The 17,079-nt window shown below is 37.3% G+C and overlaps 2 protein-coding genes and 1 pseudogene across 2 annotated transcripts; 2 read left to right on the plus strand and 1 right to left on the minus strand.

Annotated features, from left to right (window-relative positions):
• Positions 1-828: 828 nt before the first annotated feature.
• LOC120004448 lies at positions 829-7,936 on the minus strand. The gene is made up of 9 exons (XM_038853798.1): positions 7,482-7,936; positions 6,102-6,193; positions 5,261-5,964; positions 4,297-4,367; positions 3,473-3,562; positions 3,099-3,311; positions 2,877-2,969; positions 2,287-2,419; positions 829-1,473 (listed from the first exon to the last, which is right to left on the minus strand). The coding sequence occupies exons 1-9, from the start codon at positions 7,842-7,844 to the stop codon at positions 1,310-1,312; spliced, it is 1,923 nt and encodes a 640-aa protein (XP_038709726.1). The 5' UTR covers positions 7,845-7,936; the 3' UTR covers positions 829-1,309.
• A 2,761-nt stretch (positions 7,937-10,697) lies between these two features.
• LOC120003523 lies at positions 10,698-12,679 on the plus strand (annotated as a pseudogene).
• Positions 12,680-15,056: 2,377 nt separating this feature from the next.
• On the plus strand, positions 15,057-16,751 carry LOC120003400 (F-box protein PP2-B1-like). Its single transcript, XM_038852372.1, has 3 exons — positions 15,057-15,374; positions 15,716-15,834; positions 15,921-16,751. Exons 1-3 carry the CDS (start codon positions 15,096-15,098, stop codon positions 16,420-16,422), a joined length of 900 nt encoding a protein of 299 aa, XP_038708300.1. The 5' UTR covers positions 15,057-15,095; the 3' UTR covers positions 16,423-16,751.
• The last annotated feature ends 328 nt before the right edge of the window (positions 16,752-17,079 follow it).

The following is a 17,079-nucleotide window of genomic DNA, read 5'->3' on the forward strand; positions in this document are numbered from 1 at the left end:
TGCGGATAACATCACAGCGGATGTGGTGAAGACATGTTACCAAAGACTGTTGTGGCTGACAGATTCAAATGCATGACTAGAAGACCGCATGCAAACTTTGGAGGTTTCTTCAGCTATCAACTTAGTTATCTCGTCTATTTTCTATTTAAGGTGATACAGATCAGCCTAAACTGTTTGTCATGATTGTTCTGTTTTTGTCCAACTATTATGTAAGTGCTTTTAATTTGAAATTTCAGAGACTGCTTGGGTAAATCAGGTATACATTGAATGCCCTTTGGTTTATCAGTTTAATAATGTATTATGGAACACTCTTAAATATGCCTCAAAAGTGTGTATCTGTGAATTTATTTCCCATGTTCTTTTCCAGTTTGTCAAAGTTCGAAAGTTTAGTATTGAAGTTATTCTTTTTTCCCTAACGTCCTCTGTCCAGTCCACATAAGGAAAACATCTTCGTCTCTCTATCCATTTACTTTTCATAATTCAATTGTGGATTCCATCGGATTCTCATCAACCATTCGCCCCCTCTTATAAATTTCCTCTCAATCTATTTTCTAGATTCGTCACCAGTGATGCATATGATCACTGACTCCAGTGCTTATTGCATTTCTTCAGAACTCGCCTTTGAGCGGACGCTACATATTCCATGGGGGAAGAAGATTACTTGTCTTGCAATTGTTTTTTGTTCAAAGTTGTTCAAACAGACGAACATTTTTCTTCCAGGAACTCCGAGATAGCTCGAGTGGAAATCATTTTTACTGAGAATATATCAAAGTAATTTGATTCCTTCTCCCCCTCCCCATCATTCTTACTGCGTACAAATGTGGAACATCAGAAAATTATTAGGGTTAATTGAAAAGAATAAGACATTCTTCTTTTTCCATCCTATTCAGGTTTCATATACAACTGAGTCAGTAGGACTATACATGTTTTGAGGCTTACAAGTTACAATGCCCTACAATATCGAAGTTACACTGCGAAGCTCATCCAGATAGCCGGTCCATTGCCTATATGCTCAGTGCATCACCATACTAGCTTCAAGTCCATGAAGAACCCTTGACAAAGTTGATCTCTTAGTCCAGCAAGTCCAGGCAAATCTGTTGCAGAAGCATTGGCCTTGAAAACTGTAAGATTTAGCCTGAAGTATAAAGGCATGTGAAGCACTATAGGATGATGGATCCCCCAAATCTTTCTACAAAGCCTCTTCCCAAATCTAGCCTCTAAAGGAATTTTTACCACGCCATCGGGAAAATTCAGGCAGAACTTTAACGTTATGTAGAGTAATTACTCCTACTTTGTCAGCTTCACGATGCTATGTTTTGGTTTCTTTAAATGGAGCAGAGGAATGTGATGCCATAGCGCGGACCAAGGATTGAGTGGCTACAAGCTTTTCCCTCAGCATGACATTGTAGTCGTATAAATTCTGGAGATTCTTCTGAATATCATTAATCCCTACTTCAGAACTAGGCTTCAATTCTGGGATGAGATAGCAATAAGAAAAATTGGTGAGTGAAAATCCAGCGTAGAAGAATTAGTGAAGCTCCATTGAAAAGCAACACTGAGGGATAATGATGTTAGCATCGAAAGAAGAAAATTTGCAATGACTTCAAAATTCAGTATCAGTAGTAACATCCTGCAAATTGATAATTGAAATGTATGACCAACTCTAAATTTCAAAGAGTATTCAAAAAGTATTCAAGGAATCCAACACCAGCTGTAGTCAAGTCATTGGGGAATGATTGCATATAAGATCCGTGCTACTATGAAGGTGGAATCCAAGAAGCCTTGTAAGTTTACTTTCAGAACTTTCTTCAAAACCTCAAATGGTCAATTATTTATTCAATCCATTTACCGACAGAAGGTGAAAACTGCATACCATGTCTAAACATTGGTAGTCATGCCATGAATTTTAAAAAATGAAATCACCAGTGAGTAAAATGTGGATTCATTTATATGATGTAATAGACTTGATCACTGGCACACCTTAGTACCTTTCATGCATTCTTAATTATTACCGGGAAAAAAAAAAAGTACCTCTTTGAGTCTCACCCACAGTGTTGAATTTCACAATTTCATACCTCCATGACAACTATGTCAAAAGAAGAAAATGCTACGCTGAACCAAGCCAGACTAGAAGCACATTCCAAGTGTCAAACAACCATAGGAACCAGAAGCTACCAGCACCACACATCAAACCATAAAGGCCTAATCTTCTTGTTCTTTTAGAGAGTCATTTGCAATTTTGCACAATCATTTACTATGAACATTAACATAAAGATTAGTTGTTACCTAGCGGTGGAGGCAAAGGAACAAGGTCGTCAGTAAGAGAACATGCAGGAATCTGGGAAGCGTCCCCCTCACATGAGGCAATAGATTGCTGCATCCCATCATTGGTAGAATCCAACATTTCACGTTTGAGATGCTGGAAAACAGAAGCACAAAATAAATGCATTTAAACTTGAAAAAGATCAGTGTAATGTTCACTAAATCAAAATCTAAAATCAGGACAAAAAAAATATAAATAGTTATGTTCCCCTACCGAAACAAAAAGGAAAAAGACTCGATGTCACCCAAATTAATTAACAACTCCCATATATCTCACTTCTGTTACTAAATAACATTTTTGACAATTGCATCTAGTAGTAGATTATTATTTATGACAATCATGTTGGATAATCAATTGAGCATACTTTCACCTTCACAGCCTAGAATATAGAGGTATGGCAACACATTTGCATTCAATTTCAGGCTAGACAACAGACCACTAAGTGAGCCAAGGATATGAAATAAAATATGATATACACTCGTAAGAAAAACCCTCAAAACCAGGACAAGGGGCATATGAAAGGTAGAGGAAAGGAATAAGAAAAGCCACATACTTGGTGTCCCATTGCATCTGACAACCTCCTCTCAGATTCAGTTCCAGCGCTTAGAGATTTCACTCCCTGAGTTTGTGTTTCTTGTGTGGCAATCTACAAAACAGAGAACTCATAATCACTTTAGAATTAGCGATAAAGATATATGCATATATATATTTTTAGAAAATTGATGGAGCTCTATATATAAAATCACTGGAGAAAGTAATAGTAACTGAGCGTTACCTTTTTCAAAGGTAAGCCGACGCTTCTATTGAAATTTATGGAGTCCATTTTAATTTGCAGCCTCTGTTTCCTGGATGAACCATTTCCATTTGGCAATCCATTTCTATGAAAAGATTGAATCATGAAATCACTGCAGCCTGATCCCTTTTTAGTGCTTTTACTCTCAAGATCCATCTTGCTACAGCCCCATGTGTACATCACATATTTCCTCAACTAGTTACAAGATGTTAATCAGTTGAACTTCAATTAAAGGTCCAAATGCAGATACAAATAAAATTCTGAATGAAAGATACTGGAATTGCAAGTTGTTTAAGCAGCCAAGAAGAAAAACAATTGCTTATCAAAAAAAAAAGAAAAAGAAGAAGAGCAATTACTTTGTCCCAATGCTCTTGAGCTTTCCGTCGATTTCTTATATTTCGCAAATTGCTATCTTCATTACGCAGTTTTTTTAGTCTGAATTCACACTAGAAAACAAGCATGTTAGTGTCTCTTTGATGCACGGCACTGCAGGAAGCACATGGCAGGACTCAATTAGAATAATAACTGAACTGAATCACATATTGACTTCTAAAAGTAAATTTAGCTTTTGAATTTCTTCAGTGAAAAACTTCTACCACCCATATTATATTTTCATCAGCCAAAAGAGAGGTTGTGCAGATTAAGAAGAATTTCAGCATAAACACAGCTACTTATTCGAAGGAAATGATGTTCGTCTTCTTTTGTTGTTACGCATACTGCAATTATTTTCACTTGCTTAACATAAACAGGCAAACCTTGATGAAGACATATAAACCCCTCCCCCAGAAAAACCAAAAAGAAAAAAAGAAAGGAACCAAGAAAAATATATGATTTTATTCAAAAAGCTGGCATGCCCACTCATAACAATAACAACAAAAGTGCAATTTCAACAAAACACTCATTGAATTGTTAGGACCACATTCTCCTACTCTTTTTCCACTTTGGCTACGCCATTCGCCATTTATAGCACCAACAGCAGCTGCATGCACTTACGTGTTATAAGGCAAGAACCACATCAATAAATCTGAATGCCCTCCAGATGTTTAATGGAATAATTACATAATGTACGCATCAATTTCTTTTGAAGTCATGAAGATTTTAGGTTTTAGAAAGGAAAGGAAAAAAGAAAAGAAAACACTGAGAAAAGTATGCATAAGTTCCAAAGGATCAAGATTTATACTTGCACCAGTAAGTATAAAAATATGCTGATACTAATGCAATATAGGCCACCAAGATCCGCAAGGAAGCTCACTGCAATTTAGACAAATAAACTAATTAAACCAAAAAAATCATTCTTCAACCAACAATGGCATGAACTTGAATCAGAAGCAGAAACTTTGATAGCTAAGACCATTAAAGCAATTTTCGGAAGGTACTAATCCAAGGTTGAAAAAAGCAACAACATAAAAAAGGTAAAATGAAATGTCAAAAATAAGATTCAGCCAACTTTCAAGAATAGAAAAAAAGGGTTAAACAACTCTCATACACAAGGCTCACGTAGGTAAAGAAGGGAGAAGATGAAAGCAGCCTTGCCCCACATTGTGGAGAGGCTGTTTCAAGAATGAATAAATAGTGTTATACTGTCTTAGATTAGAGGATATTTAGTTTAGGTTTCTCGTTGTAATCGTTTGTAGCCAATAGCTGGGCAGTTGTTAGCTTGATTTAGGCTGTCCCGCAATCAAGCTGCTCTTGTAAGCTATGATTTTCTTCACCCTAGTGAATTTTTTTCCCCCCTTCAATAAGAAAATCAACTTCTAAAATAAATGAACGAATAAATAGAAAGAAAAAATACATTAAAACGAAGAACTATTGGTTGGATCCTGTACCCATTATAAGGCACTATATGAGATTTTTCTGTCCAACCAAAAGATTTTTCATCTTGTTCCAGCAATTAGCAGACAGAATTAGAGTTCATGACCATCTCACCAAGATCTAATGCAATTCAAATCTTTTGTTTTCGAATTAAAAAAAATCATTGCGAGGCACCAAGGGGGTGCCCACCCAAAAAAGATACAGAGGAATAAATAAATAAAAACTAAAAAGGAATAAATATAAAACAGTAACTGTAGGACAATGAAATCTGCAGTTGCAGGTCATAAATTGAGCATATGTCGATGGATCATGTACTGAACAAAGCAACTCACCTGGACCCATAATATTTTGCTTCTTGACCTCAATGACGTAGGAGGAAAGGTAGTTGATGCACAATGTGGTGTTAACTATTCCAGCAGTGGAACTCTGAAGGGAAGCTTGGAGTTGACTTGTCTCATGGACAAATGAACCCGGAAGGAAATCGTGAAAGAGAGGTTGGATAAGTCTTAGATCATGTAGATTATGGTATATTCGTGGAAATAAATTGAATTTCAATAAATTTGTCTCTGGCCCTCTGAATGTAACTGGTCTGTCGCCAAAAGTGCTTCCATTCTTCAGCATGCCACTCACAAAACTCACATGTTTCCTATTATTAGCATGACCTTTCATGGTGAGATTGAACTGAAAACCGACAGCAGCTGCAGGGCTATTCGGTAGATCAATAAAATGCCATGAAATATACGTAGAGTCATGGTTAAGCTGACAATTGCTACATTTAAAAGTTATGGTCGGCCCCATACTCGTGTTTAGACAGTCATAGTTAACAAAATCCGCAAGAGGACTGACTCTATAATCAATAGAGCCAGGATTCCCAGTAACTAAGGTGCCAAGATCACGCAAGCTCGAACAGCTCATACTAGATATTGTGGTGATATTAAATTCCATGTCATTATTGAAGGATGCAAGGTCAGGTGCATTAGTTGCTCTCACGTTATGCACCTCAATGGTCCTCTTCATTATGATTTGGTAAAGCAACCTGGGAAAAAACTAAAAATCATGTCAATGTCCGGTCATGAGACAAACCAGGAAAAAAACCCTATAATTTTATATGTAGTGGACTTGCTCAAGAAATTGCAAATTCTTGTTTAAATAACAAAAATGGCATATACTCACGCAGCAAATAAACCAATAAAAAGTATCCAACTTGCTACCGAGAATGTCCCACCAAGTTCTGTTTTCCGCTTCACAACAACTTTCTGATCATCCTGAACAAAACATAACACCAGTTAAAGCACGGTCAAGACACAATAGATATTTGCAAAGCTTTTGGTTTCTTCTAAATTAGCCAAGTGTCAACATAGTTATGGATATCTCGTAAGTCACGGCCTAGAAAGGATTGAAGGTATCCTTTCCCAATCCATTGCAAAGTTTATCTCCAGCAAAGCAATTCTTTTTCTAACCATCACCAATCAAAAAATTCTAAAAGATCAGGGTATCAATTGCCCACTTCTGAGAGGCAAATCTGGACATGCAACTGCTTGAAATCTAACGAACGACCAAACCTTCCATCCAATTACAAGGCTACTATCAAGATGTATATTGAAATACAGATTCTTCCTTTATTGTAGGGTTCAGAAATAAAAGGCTTATTTTCATGTTTATGTTCCTTCATCAACAATCTAAATCATCTACAGATCTCAACTACAAACATTGTTTAAGAAGGGTAGGATGCCTGTTTACGGCAATGACTTGTACAAAATTTGGTTTCTTTTTGTATGTCAACTTCCAGAACATGCTCAAGAGCTAAACCAGACTTTTGGATAGAAACCAATATCTCAAAAAAAAAAAAAAAGTATAATGTTCAGTTTCTGCCCAGGAATCGTGATTTGATTTGTCCATGCTGGCGAAGCATATAGTATTAGATTAACTCATCTCCAGTAAGCATTCAAACAGTCAAAGACAAAAGCAAGGCACGTCTCAAGTTGCTATAAGAGCTAATGGACCAGAAATATTTTCATGAAATGAAAAACGTGATGAACACCAATTGAATACCCTCCTATGTATTTCATTCCACATGGCCAACAAGTCCCCGGAGCCATTACACCTACAGTGTGCCTTAGCACCTTTCTCACAAAAGTCCAGGTTTAGGTAATCCCCAGCAGCATGTATAGGTCTATGAAGCACGCCAGTCCACCTCCTATCAATGATTTATCGTATTTACCAGCATTTAGCTTCGACCACAAAAATCTCATATATGCTCCTTAGTTTTGGTTTGGATTTCTTTTCAGTTTCTTGGTCTGCTACTGAGAGACAAAGCTAGTAGTTCCTTATGTAATGAATTGGCAACAATTGATTAACAAATTTATACTCAAAAAGCTCTAGAGGATGAAAGAAAGTCACCCAACCATCCAATGCCCAAAGCTCCAAGCAATCAACAAACACATCCAAATTACCAAAAACTACATTCAGAAAAAAAAAAATAATAAAATAAAATTTACATAGCCACACAGTTATGCAAAATTAGAAAGATATAAATCTATAGGGGGGACAAACCAGCCAATGCCTTGTAGCAAAGCAAAAATCGAGTCTACTGATCCACCACCTGAGCCTGAACCATATACTCCTGCCTTCGCCGATGTCCATGAACCTCAAGAAAAAGCAAAAGACTAGCCAGGAGAGCAGCATAACTAGCGTGGCCTCCAAGAAAACGGCCTGCGATTGCGTTAACTTCTTGATGGAATCGAAAGAGAAAATTGTCTCCGGGAACGAAACCGCCTCGTAGTCACCTGATTCGATGAGAATCGTTGAGTTCCCGGTGAATAACGCGCAGCTGTTGGTGGTCCGGTTCAGCAGATTCCCCGGCGGACACGCGCACATAGTCGCGTTGTAGCGGATTGAATTCGCGGGGCACGCCATGGCAATCTTGCGCGTAAATCAAAGAGAGAGAAGGATTTCTGCTCTCTTTAATTTTGAAGCTTTTATTGTTTCCCACTTTTGTTTGGTATGCCAGAAAGTAAGAAAAAGTAAATTTTTTCTGACCGTTGAGAGATTCCTTATCCCCGGTTGAGAAAGTAATTGAGCGGAAAAAAGTATTTCCACATCGACACGTCTCTGTTTAAATACTGTATTATTTTAATTCATTTTCGATTTTATAAACTTGCTTTGACCAAGATTTGGAGGTTGCGCAATTTCTAAGGAATTTGTCCAATCTAAATTAAATAAAGTTTGAAAATAAATTATATATTTGGAATCTAAATCCAAACATAAAATTTTTGTTCGGTTTAAAATCGGGTTCGATTTATTTATTCGGACTCTAACCCAAATTATGTCATTTTTGATTTATTTGTCCGGATTAAACAAATTTAGGTCTGATCAATTAAATAAGTCTAAAATTCAAATCAGATTAAAACCTAGACATATAAATATTTTGTCAACACACATATTATCCGATCAAAAATCAAATTTTTGTCACACCTATGTAATAGTGGAGAAAATGTCAAACATATTTGAAAATAAAAATTAGAAAAATAAAAATATGATGTGATGTGATATAATTTATTAAAATCATTGTATTAAACGAATCGAGAAACGTCCTAATACACGTGACCGGTGTGTTTTATAATTTCCAGGAGTCAAAAGAGTTACACGGTGTGATGCTTTTTTTTTAAGAAAAAAATAATAATTATAAATATTAAAGATTCTAAGACAGACGGGGACAGCAAAGGAAGCATTTCTTTTTTCTGTTCCGGCAGCTCGTGGTGGGAGACTAAAGTAGAAAGACACGTGGGGAGGCATGTGCAAACAAAGCTCTCGTGATCTCGGCCGGTGTTATCATGGGCCGGGCCCAGACACTTCAGGCCCACCTTCATGTTCTTGTAGCATGGAGTAATGACTACGTCCACCTAAAATAATATATATATGTGACGTGATAACTGTATCTAGTATGAGTTGTCGGTCAAGACGTACGTGGAAAAGAAAATGTAGTTGTGTTGTTCTTCGATGCATTCCTTCTCCCCAATGTCTCACACAGAAAGAAAGAGCGCGGAGCCCCGGCCCGACCTCTGTAGGTCCGCTAACGATGTTTCTCATCAGAAACTCCCAAAATCTGATTTGATCGCTGAGAGCCCGCAAGAAGGATAGAAGCCTTTTTATACCGAGACTCATATTTTATTAATCATTGATTATAAACACACATATAAATATCAATTAACATCTAACACTTTATATTGTTTTGGGTTAAATGGGATCCCAGCATTTTTTTTTTTTTTGCAAGGTCATTGATCTGAGAAGAATACACGACACCTCACCCACAAACAACACATTCTCTTCCCACAGGGAAGACGAAGAAAGGAGAAAACGAACAAAAAAACAAGAGCAATAGAACAACTTGTAAGAAGAAACAAACAGTATTAGGAGGCCTTCATCCAAGAACCCAACTCCCTCTCCCTTTCCACCAAAGACCTCAGTTTTGGAGGGACATCATCATGCCAAACTTCTAAAGATCGGGTCCTAACACTCCTCTTAGCTAGAGCATGAGCAGCTCCATTAAAATCCCTGCGCACAAATGAGGTTTCCTAATAAGAAACAAAATCCTGGAGGAACAACTTGATCTCCAAGACAACCGAGCCCCAATCCGAAAACACCTCAGACTTCTGATTATCCCCAATGACATCAATAACGTTTAAGGAATCTCCAAGGTGAATAGCCTGAAAACCCAATACTTTAGCCAATAAATCCCAGCATTATTCATATATAGCATGCCTGTTGATTTTTGAAATGTCAGTTTTTGGCACCGATGTATAAATTATAAATTCTTAAAATAAATTGTGGATCCCACTAGGGTAACGGCCCGGCAATCAAAGGGACTTTCAACTTTTGAGGCCCGGCCCACTTTTGTGCCATAAATTTGAGTTTTCTTCTTTATAGGCCCATTTTCCTCTTCTATTGATGTTGCTAGCCCAGCCCATTAGGGATGGTAAGTCCACTAAGTTGTTTGGAAATCAAATCTTTTTGAGAGACTCGAATCCCATATGTCATAGTAGCACCTACTATTTTTCGACATATTTGGAGAGAGTGCCGATCCAATCATTGTGAATGAATCTTGTGAAGATTCTCACATCGGTTTGACATAGCTCGAGTTGCATATAAGTAAAAATCTTGTACCTTTCACACAAGAACGTATTTTTTGAGTCTAAGAACTGCTTGCGAAAATTCACAAAGAATAAATCCGTGAAGACCCATAACTCACAACGAACAATATCCTTAGTATATTTAGGCTTGGATTTCCAACAAATCTACGAGGAGTCAAAGCCATGCAACATGTGAGGTTGTGGAGTGACAGTGTAAACTGGGCAATAATATAATCCAATTTAGTGTCCGGACAATACTTATGTGTTTGGACCCGGACATAATTTTACCACCCCTACAAATAACCAAGATGAAAGTAAATTTTTTTTTTGAAATCATATATGTATACTAAAATCAATTCAAGAGTGCAGTGTCCACTCAATTCTCCTTAATTATCTCGGCGAAAGTTACTCATTTCCATTACGTCCATAAGAAATGGATTCCTCTGTTAATCCATCTTTGTTTGTCAAAAATATCATTAGTTCTTCCTCCCCCCTTGTGGGGTCCTTCAATTCAGTTTGAGGGACCCCACAAATTCTCCTAGTTTTCTCTTACATTTTTTTATTTTTATTTTTGATCCTCATCACAAACAATCTATTCTGGATTTGTGTTCATGTTGTTGGCGCTTTTTGATTGAGGAAAATGAATTTTGGATCACAGAAGAGCAAGAAATCCAACAATAGTTCTTTTAGAGAACCGATTGAAACAAAAGTAACGGGTAAGTGGATAAAAACCTTGTGCATTGGATTTTTTTTTTCTTTTTCTTTGAATCAATGGAGGTTGGTTTTATTTCAATCGTTGGCGTGCCGGAAATAACACCAAACACAACTGGGTGAAAGTGAGAGTTGAATTTGCGACTTTCCTACAAGAAGTGTTAACTTCACTATCCCAACCAAAGTTTCCTTGTTCGGAATGATATACACATGATACAATGCAATTGTTCTGCAAGTCCATTGATGGCCATTTTTGAAGATTAATGTTGGGAAGAAGAACAATAAACATGTTCATTCTTAATGTGCAGAGAACACAAGACCAAAACCAGGAGGCGAGAAAGGAGATTCAGCTGCTAACAACGGAAACGTTCAGGCGCAGACATTCACTTTTCGTGAGCTTGCCACTGCAACTAAGAACTTTCGCCAGGAGTTTCTGCTCGGCGAAGGAGGATTTGGAAGAGTCTACAAGGGAACTCTTCAATCCAGTGGCCATGTTGCAAGCACTTCAAACCTTCTTTCTTACATATTTTCTTATTCAAATGTTCTAAAGATGCTAGTTAATTAACACGAAAATGATAAAAATCCTAGTAGTTGACCTAGTTATCCCATCTGTTAAGTTGGACACACATGATCCAAGTGAATTCGTCTACTTCACATGTCTCACGTGATGGAAATAAAATCTGTGTGTATAACTAGCTGGGTTAACTGGGATACTAACTGCTGTGATCACTATCATTACTGCGGTTAACAAGAACCGCTAATATGACTATCATGTTGATTAGGTGGTAGCTGTGAAGCAACTTGACAGGAATGGACTACAAGGAAACAAGGAGTTTATAGTTGAAGTCCTAACCTTAGGTCTTCTGCACCATCCGAATCTGGTCAATCTGATTGGCTACTGCGCGGATGGAGACCAAAGGCTTTTGGTTTATGAATTCCTGTCAGGGGGTCCTATAGAAGATCAGTTACTTGGTAAGTCAGTCTTCTTTGCTTCAACATGCTAGTTTGTATATCTCCATGGTCATGACTTATGACTTCAATTCGATCTTTCTTGCAGACCTGATGCCAGAACAAAAGGCACTAGATTGGTATACAAGAATAAAAATTGCATATGGTGCTGCTCAAGGTCTAGAGTACTTACATGATAAGGCCAATCCCCCAGTTATATACCGCGATTTGAAGTCCTCGAACATCTTGTTGGACGAACAGATGAAGCCAAAGCTCTCCGATTTTGGCCTCGCCAAGCTTGGCCTTGGTCCTGTGGGGAATAAAATCCATGTTTCATCAAGGGTGACGGGTACCTATGGTTACTGTGCTCCAGAATATGCAAGATTAGGCCACCTTACTTTGAAATCTGATGTATTCAGTTTCGGAGTAGTTTTACTAGAGCTCATCACCGGAAGAAGAGCTCTCGACACCACGAAACCTATTGATGAGCAAAATCTTGTTTCTTGGGTAACCATTGAACCTTTCTTTGCATCTATCAATGGTGTTTTGAGTGTACTTGACCTTGGGTAACCATTACTTCAAAATCGATTTCTCGAGAGAGGTTTGAATCAAGCAGTTGCAATAGCAGCTATGTGTTTGCAAGAAGAACCAGGAGCTCGTCCATTGATGAGCGATGTCGTTACAGCTTTGAGTTTCCTTTCAATGCCTGGAGATGAGGATATTCCTTCTCATGTTCCTCTTGCAGCATCAATCCGTAAAGTTACAAGTCAAGTCATAAACGATTACGAATATGAAAATACTTCATTGCACGTTGGCCGCGAAAACAGCAAAAAACAACTTCATGATGAGTCTTCAGATGACGAGAATAAAAGCTCTTCAAGATCGAGCAGCAATAGCAGCAAGAGATCAGGTTCTTCAAGGGTCAGCAAAAGTAGCCGCGGCACAAATTCGCTTTCTTCATAGAGCGAAAATAGTATCAGAAATGCGGGTTTTAGCAAAAATAACAGTAGAGGTTGATGGAATGGAAGCAGTTCTTCAAGTTCCAAGAGTTGCAGAAGATCCAATGCCAACCTTGATCAAAGAAGCAGAAAGCTAGGGATAAGATGATGGAAGCACTTCTTTCGTTTTTTTCATTAATCCTAAACCTGAAACCCTAAATACAAAACAATACCAATGATTTTGACCATCAAAGCAGCAGGAGCATGAGATTGCAAAATGTAAATGTGTTTCTAATCATGAATAATTAATATCTTATCGGGGTCATCAAGAAAATTCAAAATTATTCAAACAGTATTCTATACTGGGTCATCATATTTCAGAGATAATACAGACATTCTCTTCGCTTAACATTTTTTGTATACCATACTTGATAGAATGTAATCATGCATCACTTACTATTTTCCACATGCAGATTAAATTGTGCACCAGTGATGGCGAAAAGTTGATAAATAATTGAATGGTAGTTAAAGTGGAGAAACTAGGCTAATTATAAGGGATGGTAAATAGAAAAGTTGACAAGAAAAACTTTGGTTGGGATGGTGGAATTGACTATGATAATTCCTTCTAAATGCGGGAGGTCACAAGTTCAACTCCCACACCTAGCTCCTTCTAAATGTGAGAGGTCGCAAGTTCAACTCCCACACTTCTAAATGCGAGAGGTCGCAAGTTCAACTCCCACACCCAATCGGCATTAAGATCGCAAATTCAATTCCCACTGCACCTAACAGTTTCGATATTATTTATTCACCAGTGTGAAGGATGAGATTGGCGACGTCTGATAGCGAGGCAATGAGGCCTTGATTTGGTTCCCTATTGGCATATTATATATACATATATATAAATTATTGTAGTTAAAGATTGCCTGGGCCAGCTCATTTTGTGTCCAAGACAAGGCAATCCTACATGTTAATTTACTAAAGAGCTTTTTAACAAATTATTCAACTATCTAGTCACCAGAGATCCTGTTTGTTTAGAAAGTACACAACTTTTACGGCTACTATCATATTCTTAATCCATACACATGGCCAATGGGCACATTATCTTATTTCCTTATCTATATAAATCGAAATAAGTAAATAAATTATATATAAGCTTTGTACGAATATGCAAGATGTGACTTTATAACGATTTAGCGATAGCCTAGTGATGAATATCTCCTAGACCAAAATGTGTCTACTCGGAAGTTCTTGAGTTTGATTTTCACTGGAAGCAATATCTTTATGGCTACATGCGCCGCACTTTGGCCAACTTATCATATCATCAATGGAAAACTTCTATGCATGCGGCTCATACTTGGAAGGTCATGCGTTCAACTCCCATTAGGAACAATACATTAATGGCCACATGTGTTGGACTTTGGCCTAACGTATCATATTATTATGTGAGAAACTTATGTACATGCGAGCTCACATCAAATGTCACACGCAAACCCATATCAAATGTCGAAAAGAAAAATTTATACGGTGTAATTTAAAAAAAAAATAATAATATGTGGCTTCATATAATTGTCGTGAACAATTTTTTTCCCTCTCTATATATCTATTTTTTTTATCAAATTGATTCAATGAGATTTTGGTTACAAATTCGTCATTATATATAGGTCATTATTATTCACCAATTGCATTTCATATTAAAATTAACTTTAGCAATTATTGTTTGAAGGTATAACTTTTCCATATACGCCCCTTTTCCTCATAAGGGATATACTCTCTCTTCCATGGCAAAGAAATGGTTAATTAGTAAAAAAATATGAATCAAATAATAAATAGTGTACTATGAAAATACAAACATTACCAAATACATAAAATTTAAAAATATACAACTTTTTTTTAAATACATTTGAGAAATATGTTTCTCATTGTAATCAAACTTTGGGCGCACATACGCTTAACACAGTTGATTGTCAACCGAGCCACCTTTTGTTGATAAATATATCTATAGACACATACAGAATCTTTACATGCGCACCAATTATACACACCTGAAATTCCATAGCTAAAATAAACATAGCAAAAATATGGTTCACACATTTATTATGAGATGCACTATATCTATGATTAAAAAATAAATACGTAAAATTAGTGTGTATAGTTGGTTGGTGCGTATAGTTGGTGGATATTGATATATATATATATATAAAACGTGGAAGAGAAGGAGTTCTTTTGAATAAAAAAAGCTTAAAAACAACTTGGAAAAGAAGGAGAAAAAAGGGGAATAAAAGAATATAGTATTTTTTATAGTGATAGATATGCTGACTCAGCACTTTGTTTTTTTTTTTCAGATCCCAAAATCCTTAACGCCTAAGCTTTATTTCGTTTTCACTATATAAAGTCAACTCCTTCCCACTCCAAAACACACGCACACAAAATAAAAAATCGAGATGGCAAATAACGTCGTTGATTTCTACGTTCTTCCGGAGGGTTGCATAGCGAAGATTATCTCGCTCACGGAGCCTCGCGATGCGTGCAGGCTTTCGCTCGTGTCGCCGATCTTCAGGTCGGCCGCGGAATCGGACTCCGTTTGGGACAGTTTTCTGCCTGCGGACTGTCAATCCTTGATTTCCCTGTCCTCCTCTCCGAATTTGGTTAGTTACGGTTCGAAGAAAGAGCTGTACCTTAGCCTCTGCGAGAAGCCTCTCCTCATAGACGATGGGGCAAAGGTAACATTTGCTTCTCAATTCCTGAATCATGGAATCAAGAATTTATGGCAGAAACCGAATGAATTATTCGTCTCGATTAATAGTCATTTAGGTATTTTTTTGTTCTCTTTTATTCTATGATTTTTTCCGATAGACTCGAGGAGATATGGCATGATTGGTAAGAAATTGACTGAATTCTAGTTCTGGTCTCAATTTTTGTTTCATTTTAGCAATTATGTTTTCCTTTTGATTTTAAGATCTTTTGATAATTTTGAGTAGGCATGCATGATTGGATCATTTGATAATTTTGAGGAGATATTTATTTTACTGTGATACCTTATGGTCTCCGGTGATGCGCGCAGAGCTTCTCTTTGGACAAGTTGACTGGAAAGAAATGCTACATGCTATCTGCTAGAGACCTTTCGATAGTATGGAGTAGCACTCCGTTGTATTGGAGATGGATCTCTCTTCCCGAGTCCAGGTTTTCTATATTATCATGTTTCTTCATTTTTCAATAAAATTATTTTGTATGCTATGATTGTCATATGTTAATTTGTTTATAAACAGGTTTGAGGAGGTGGCTGAACTTCTACATGTTTGTTGGCTTGAAATCCGTGGTAAAATCCACACAAGCATGCTGTCAGCGGGGACTATCTATGCTGCATATCTTGTGTTCAAGACAACAGAGGGAACCCATGGATTTGATGCCCTTCCAGTGGAGGCTGGATTTGGACTGGTTGGAGGAGGTGACAGCTGCAAGCGCACAGTTTATTTGGATGCTGGGGATCTTAGGCGCCCAAGATATCATTATAATCCCCCTGGTGGTAGAAGCATTTTGGACATTTTGCAATTTGAACAGGGTGAAAGAGAAGGCCACGAGAACGAAAACCAGAATCCTAAAGAGAGAAGAGATGGGTGGTTCGAGGTTGAGTTGGGAGATTTCTTCAATAGTGGAGCTCAAGATGGGGAGCTGGAAGCGTTTGTTCTGGAGATCAAAGAAGGTAATTGGAAGTCAGGCCTCATTATTCAAGGGATAGAGATCAGGCCAAAAGGAAGAGATTGTAAATAGAAGGGGAAAAAAACAAAGGTCGGATGGCCTTTTTCTTTGTTGGAACAAGTAGAAGGAAAATAATTTGCCTTGCATGTTTTAGTTGGCATGAATGAGTATATTGTATGTCAAATGCATCGCTGTTACTAGCCCTGCGTGTTGTGGAGATTCATGGTTGTTTTCTGAGCAAATTTACTGCTTCCATTGTCATGCCTTTTGGTTTTCAAGTGGAAAAGGTTGGAGTGAACTACTTTCCACATGTTTTAAGCTATTATTCTAAGTTTCTAGTATCTCTTTCCTGTAATCTCTTTCTGGATTGAAATGGAAGATATATTATATATTACAGTTCCGATTCAATCCAATAATGGAGATTATTTGCCCATGAATTTAAGGGGAAATTAAAAAAACAAAAAGAAAAGGAAGAACCAAAACCAATCAACAAGAACAAAACCCAATTTTGAGGCCAAGATTCAAAGAATAGGTGAACAAGGGAAAATAAGAAAGTGTTGGTAAGTCCACCGGTAAGGCGGCAACCTGCAAAAATAGGGATAGGGGGCTGGAATTAGTCCAGCCAATTTCACCAAATCTCCATCATTTAATGTATGATTGTATTGGATTTGATAATATCACACCTCACCATTCAATGGTGTAGATTTGGTGAAATTAGTGAAATAATTT

The sequence above is a fragment of the Tripterygium wilfordii genome, chromosome 8 (genome assembly GCF_013401445.1).
Source record: "Tripterygium wilfordii isolate XIE 37 chromosome 8, ASM1340144v1, whole genome shotgun sequence".
Taxonomy (NCBI): Eukaryota; Viridiplantae; Streptophyta; class Magnoliopsida; order Celastrales; family Celastraceae; genus Tripterygium; species Tripterygium wilfordii.

What these genes read in the sequence shown, in the direction of transcription:
- LOC120003400 (XM_038852372.1), top strand. Translation starts at nt 15,096, where the DNA reads ATGGCAAATAACGTCGTTGATTTCTACGTTCTTCCGGAGGGTTGCATA. An exon ending in TCATAGACGATGGGGCAAAG is followed by an intron (nt 15,375 to 15,715) that starts GTAACATTTGCT and finishes TGATGCGCGCAG; the next exon opens with AGCTTCTCTTTGGACAAGTT. An exon ending in ATCTCTCTTCCCGAGTCCAG is followed by an intron (nt 15,835 to 15,920) that starts GTTTTCTATATT and finishes GTTTATAAACAG; the next exon opens with GTTTGAGGAGGTGGCTGAAC.
- LOC120004448 (XM_038853798.1), bottom strand. Translation starts at nt 7,844, where the DNA reads ATGGCGTGCCCCGCGAATTCAATCCGCTACAACGCGACTATGTGCGCG. An exon ending in TTTATTGGTTTATTTGCTGC is followed by an intron (nt 5,965 to 6,101) that starts GTGAGTATATGC and finishes GTTTTTTCCCAG; the next exon opens with GTTGCTTTACCAAATCATAA. An exon ending in GCAAAATATTATGGGTCCAG is followed by an intron (nt 4,368 to 5,260) that starts GTGAGTTGCTTT and finishes TCTAAATTGCAG; the next exon opens with TGAGCTTCCTTGCGGATCTT.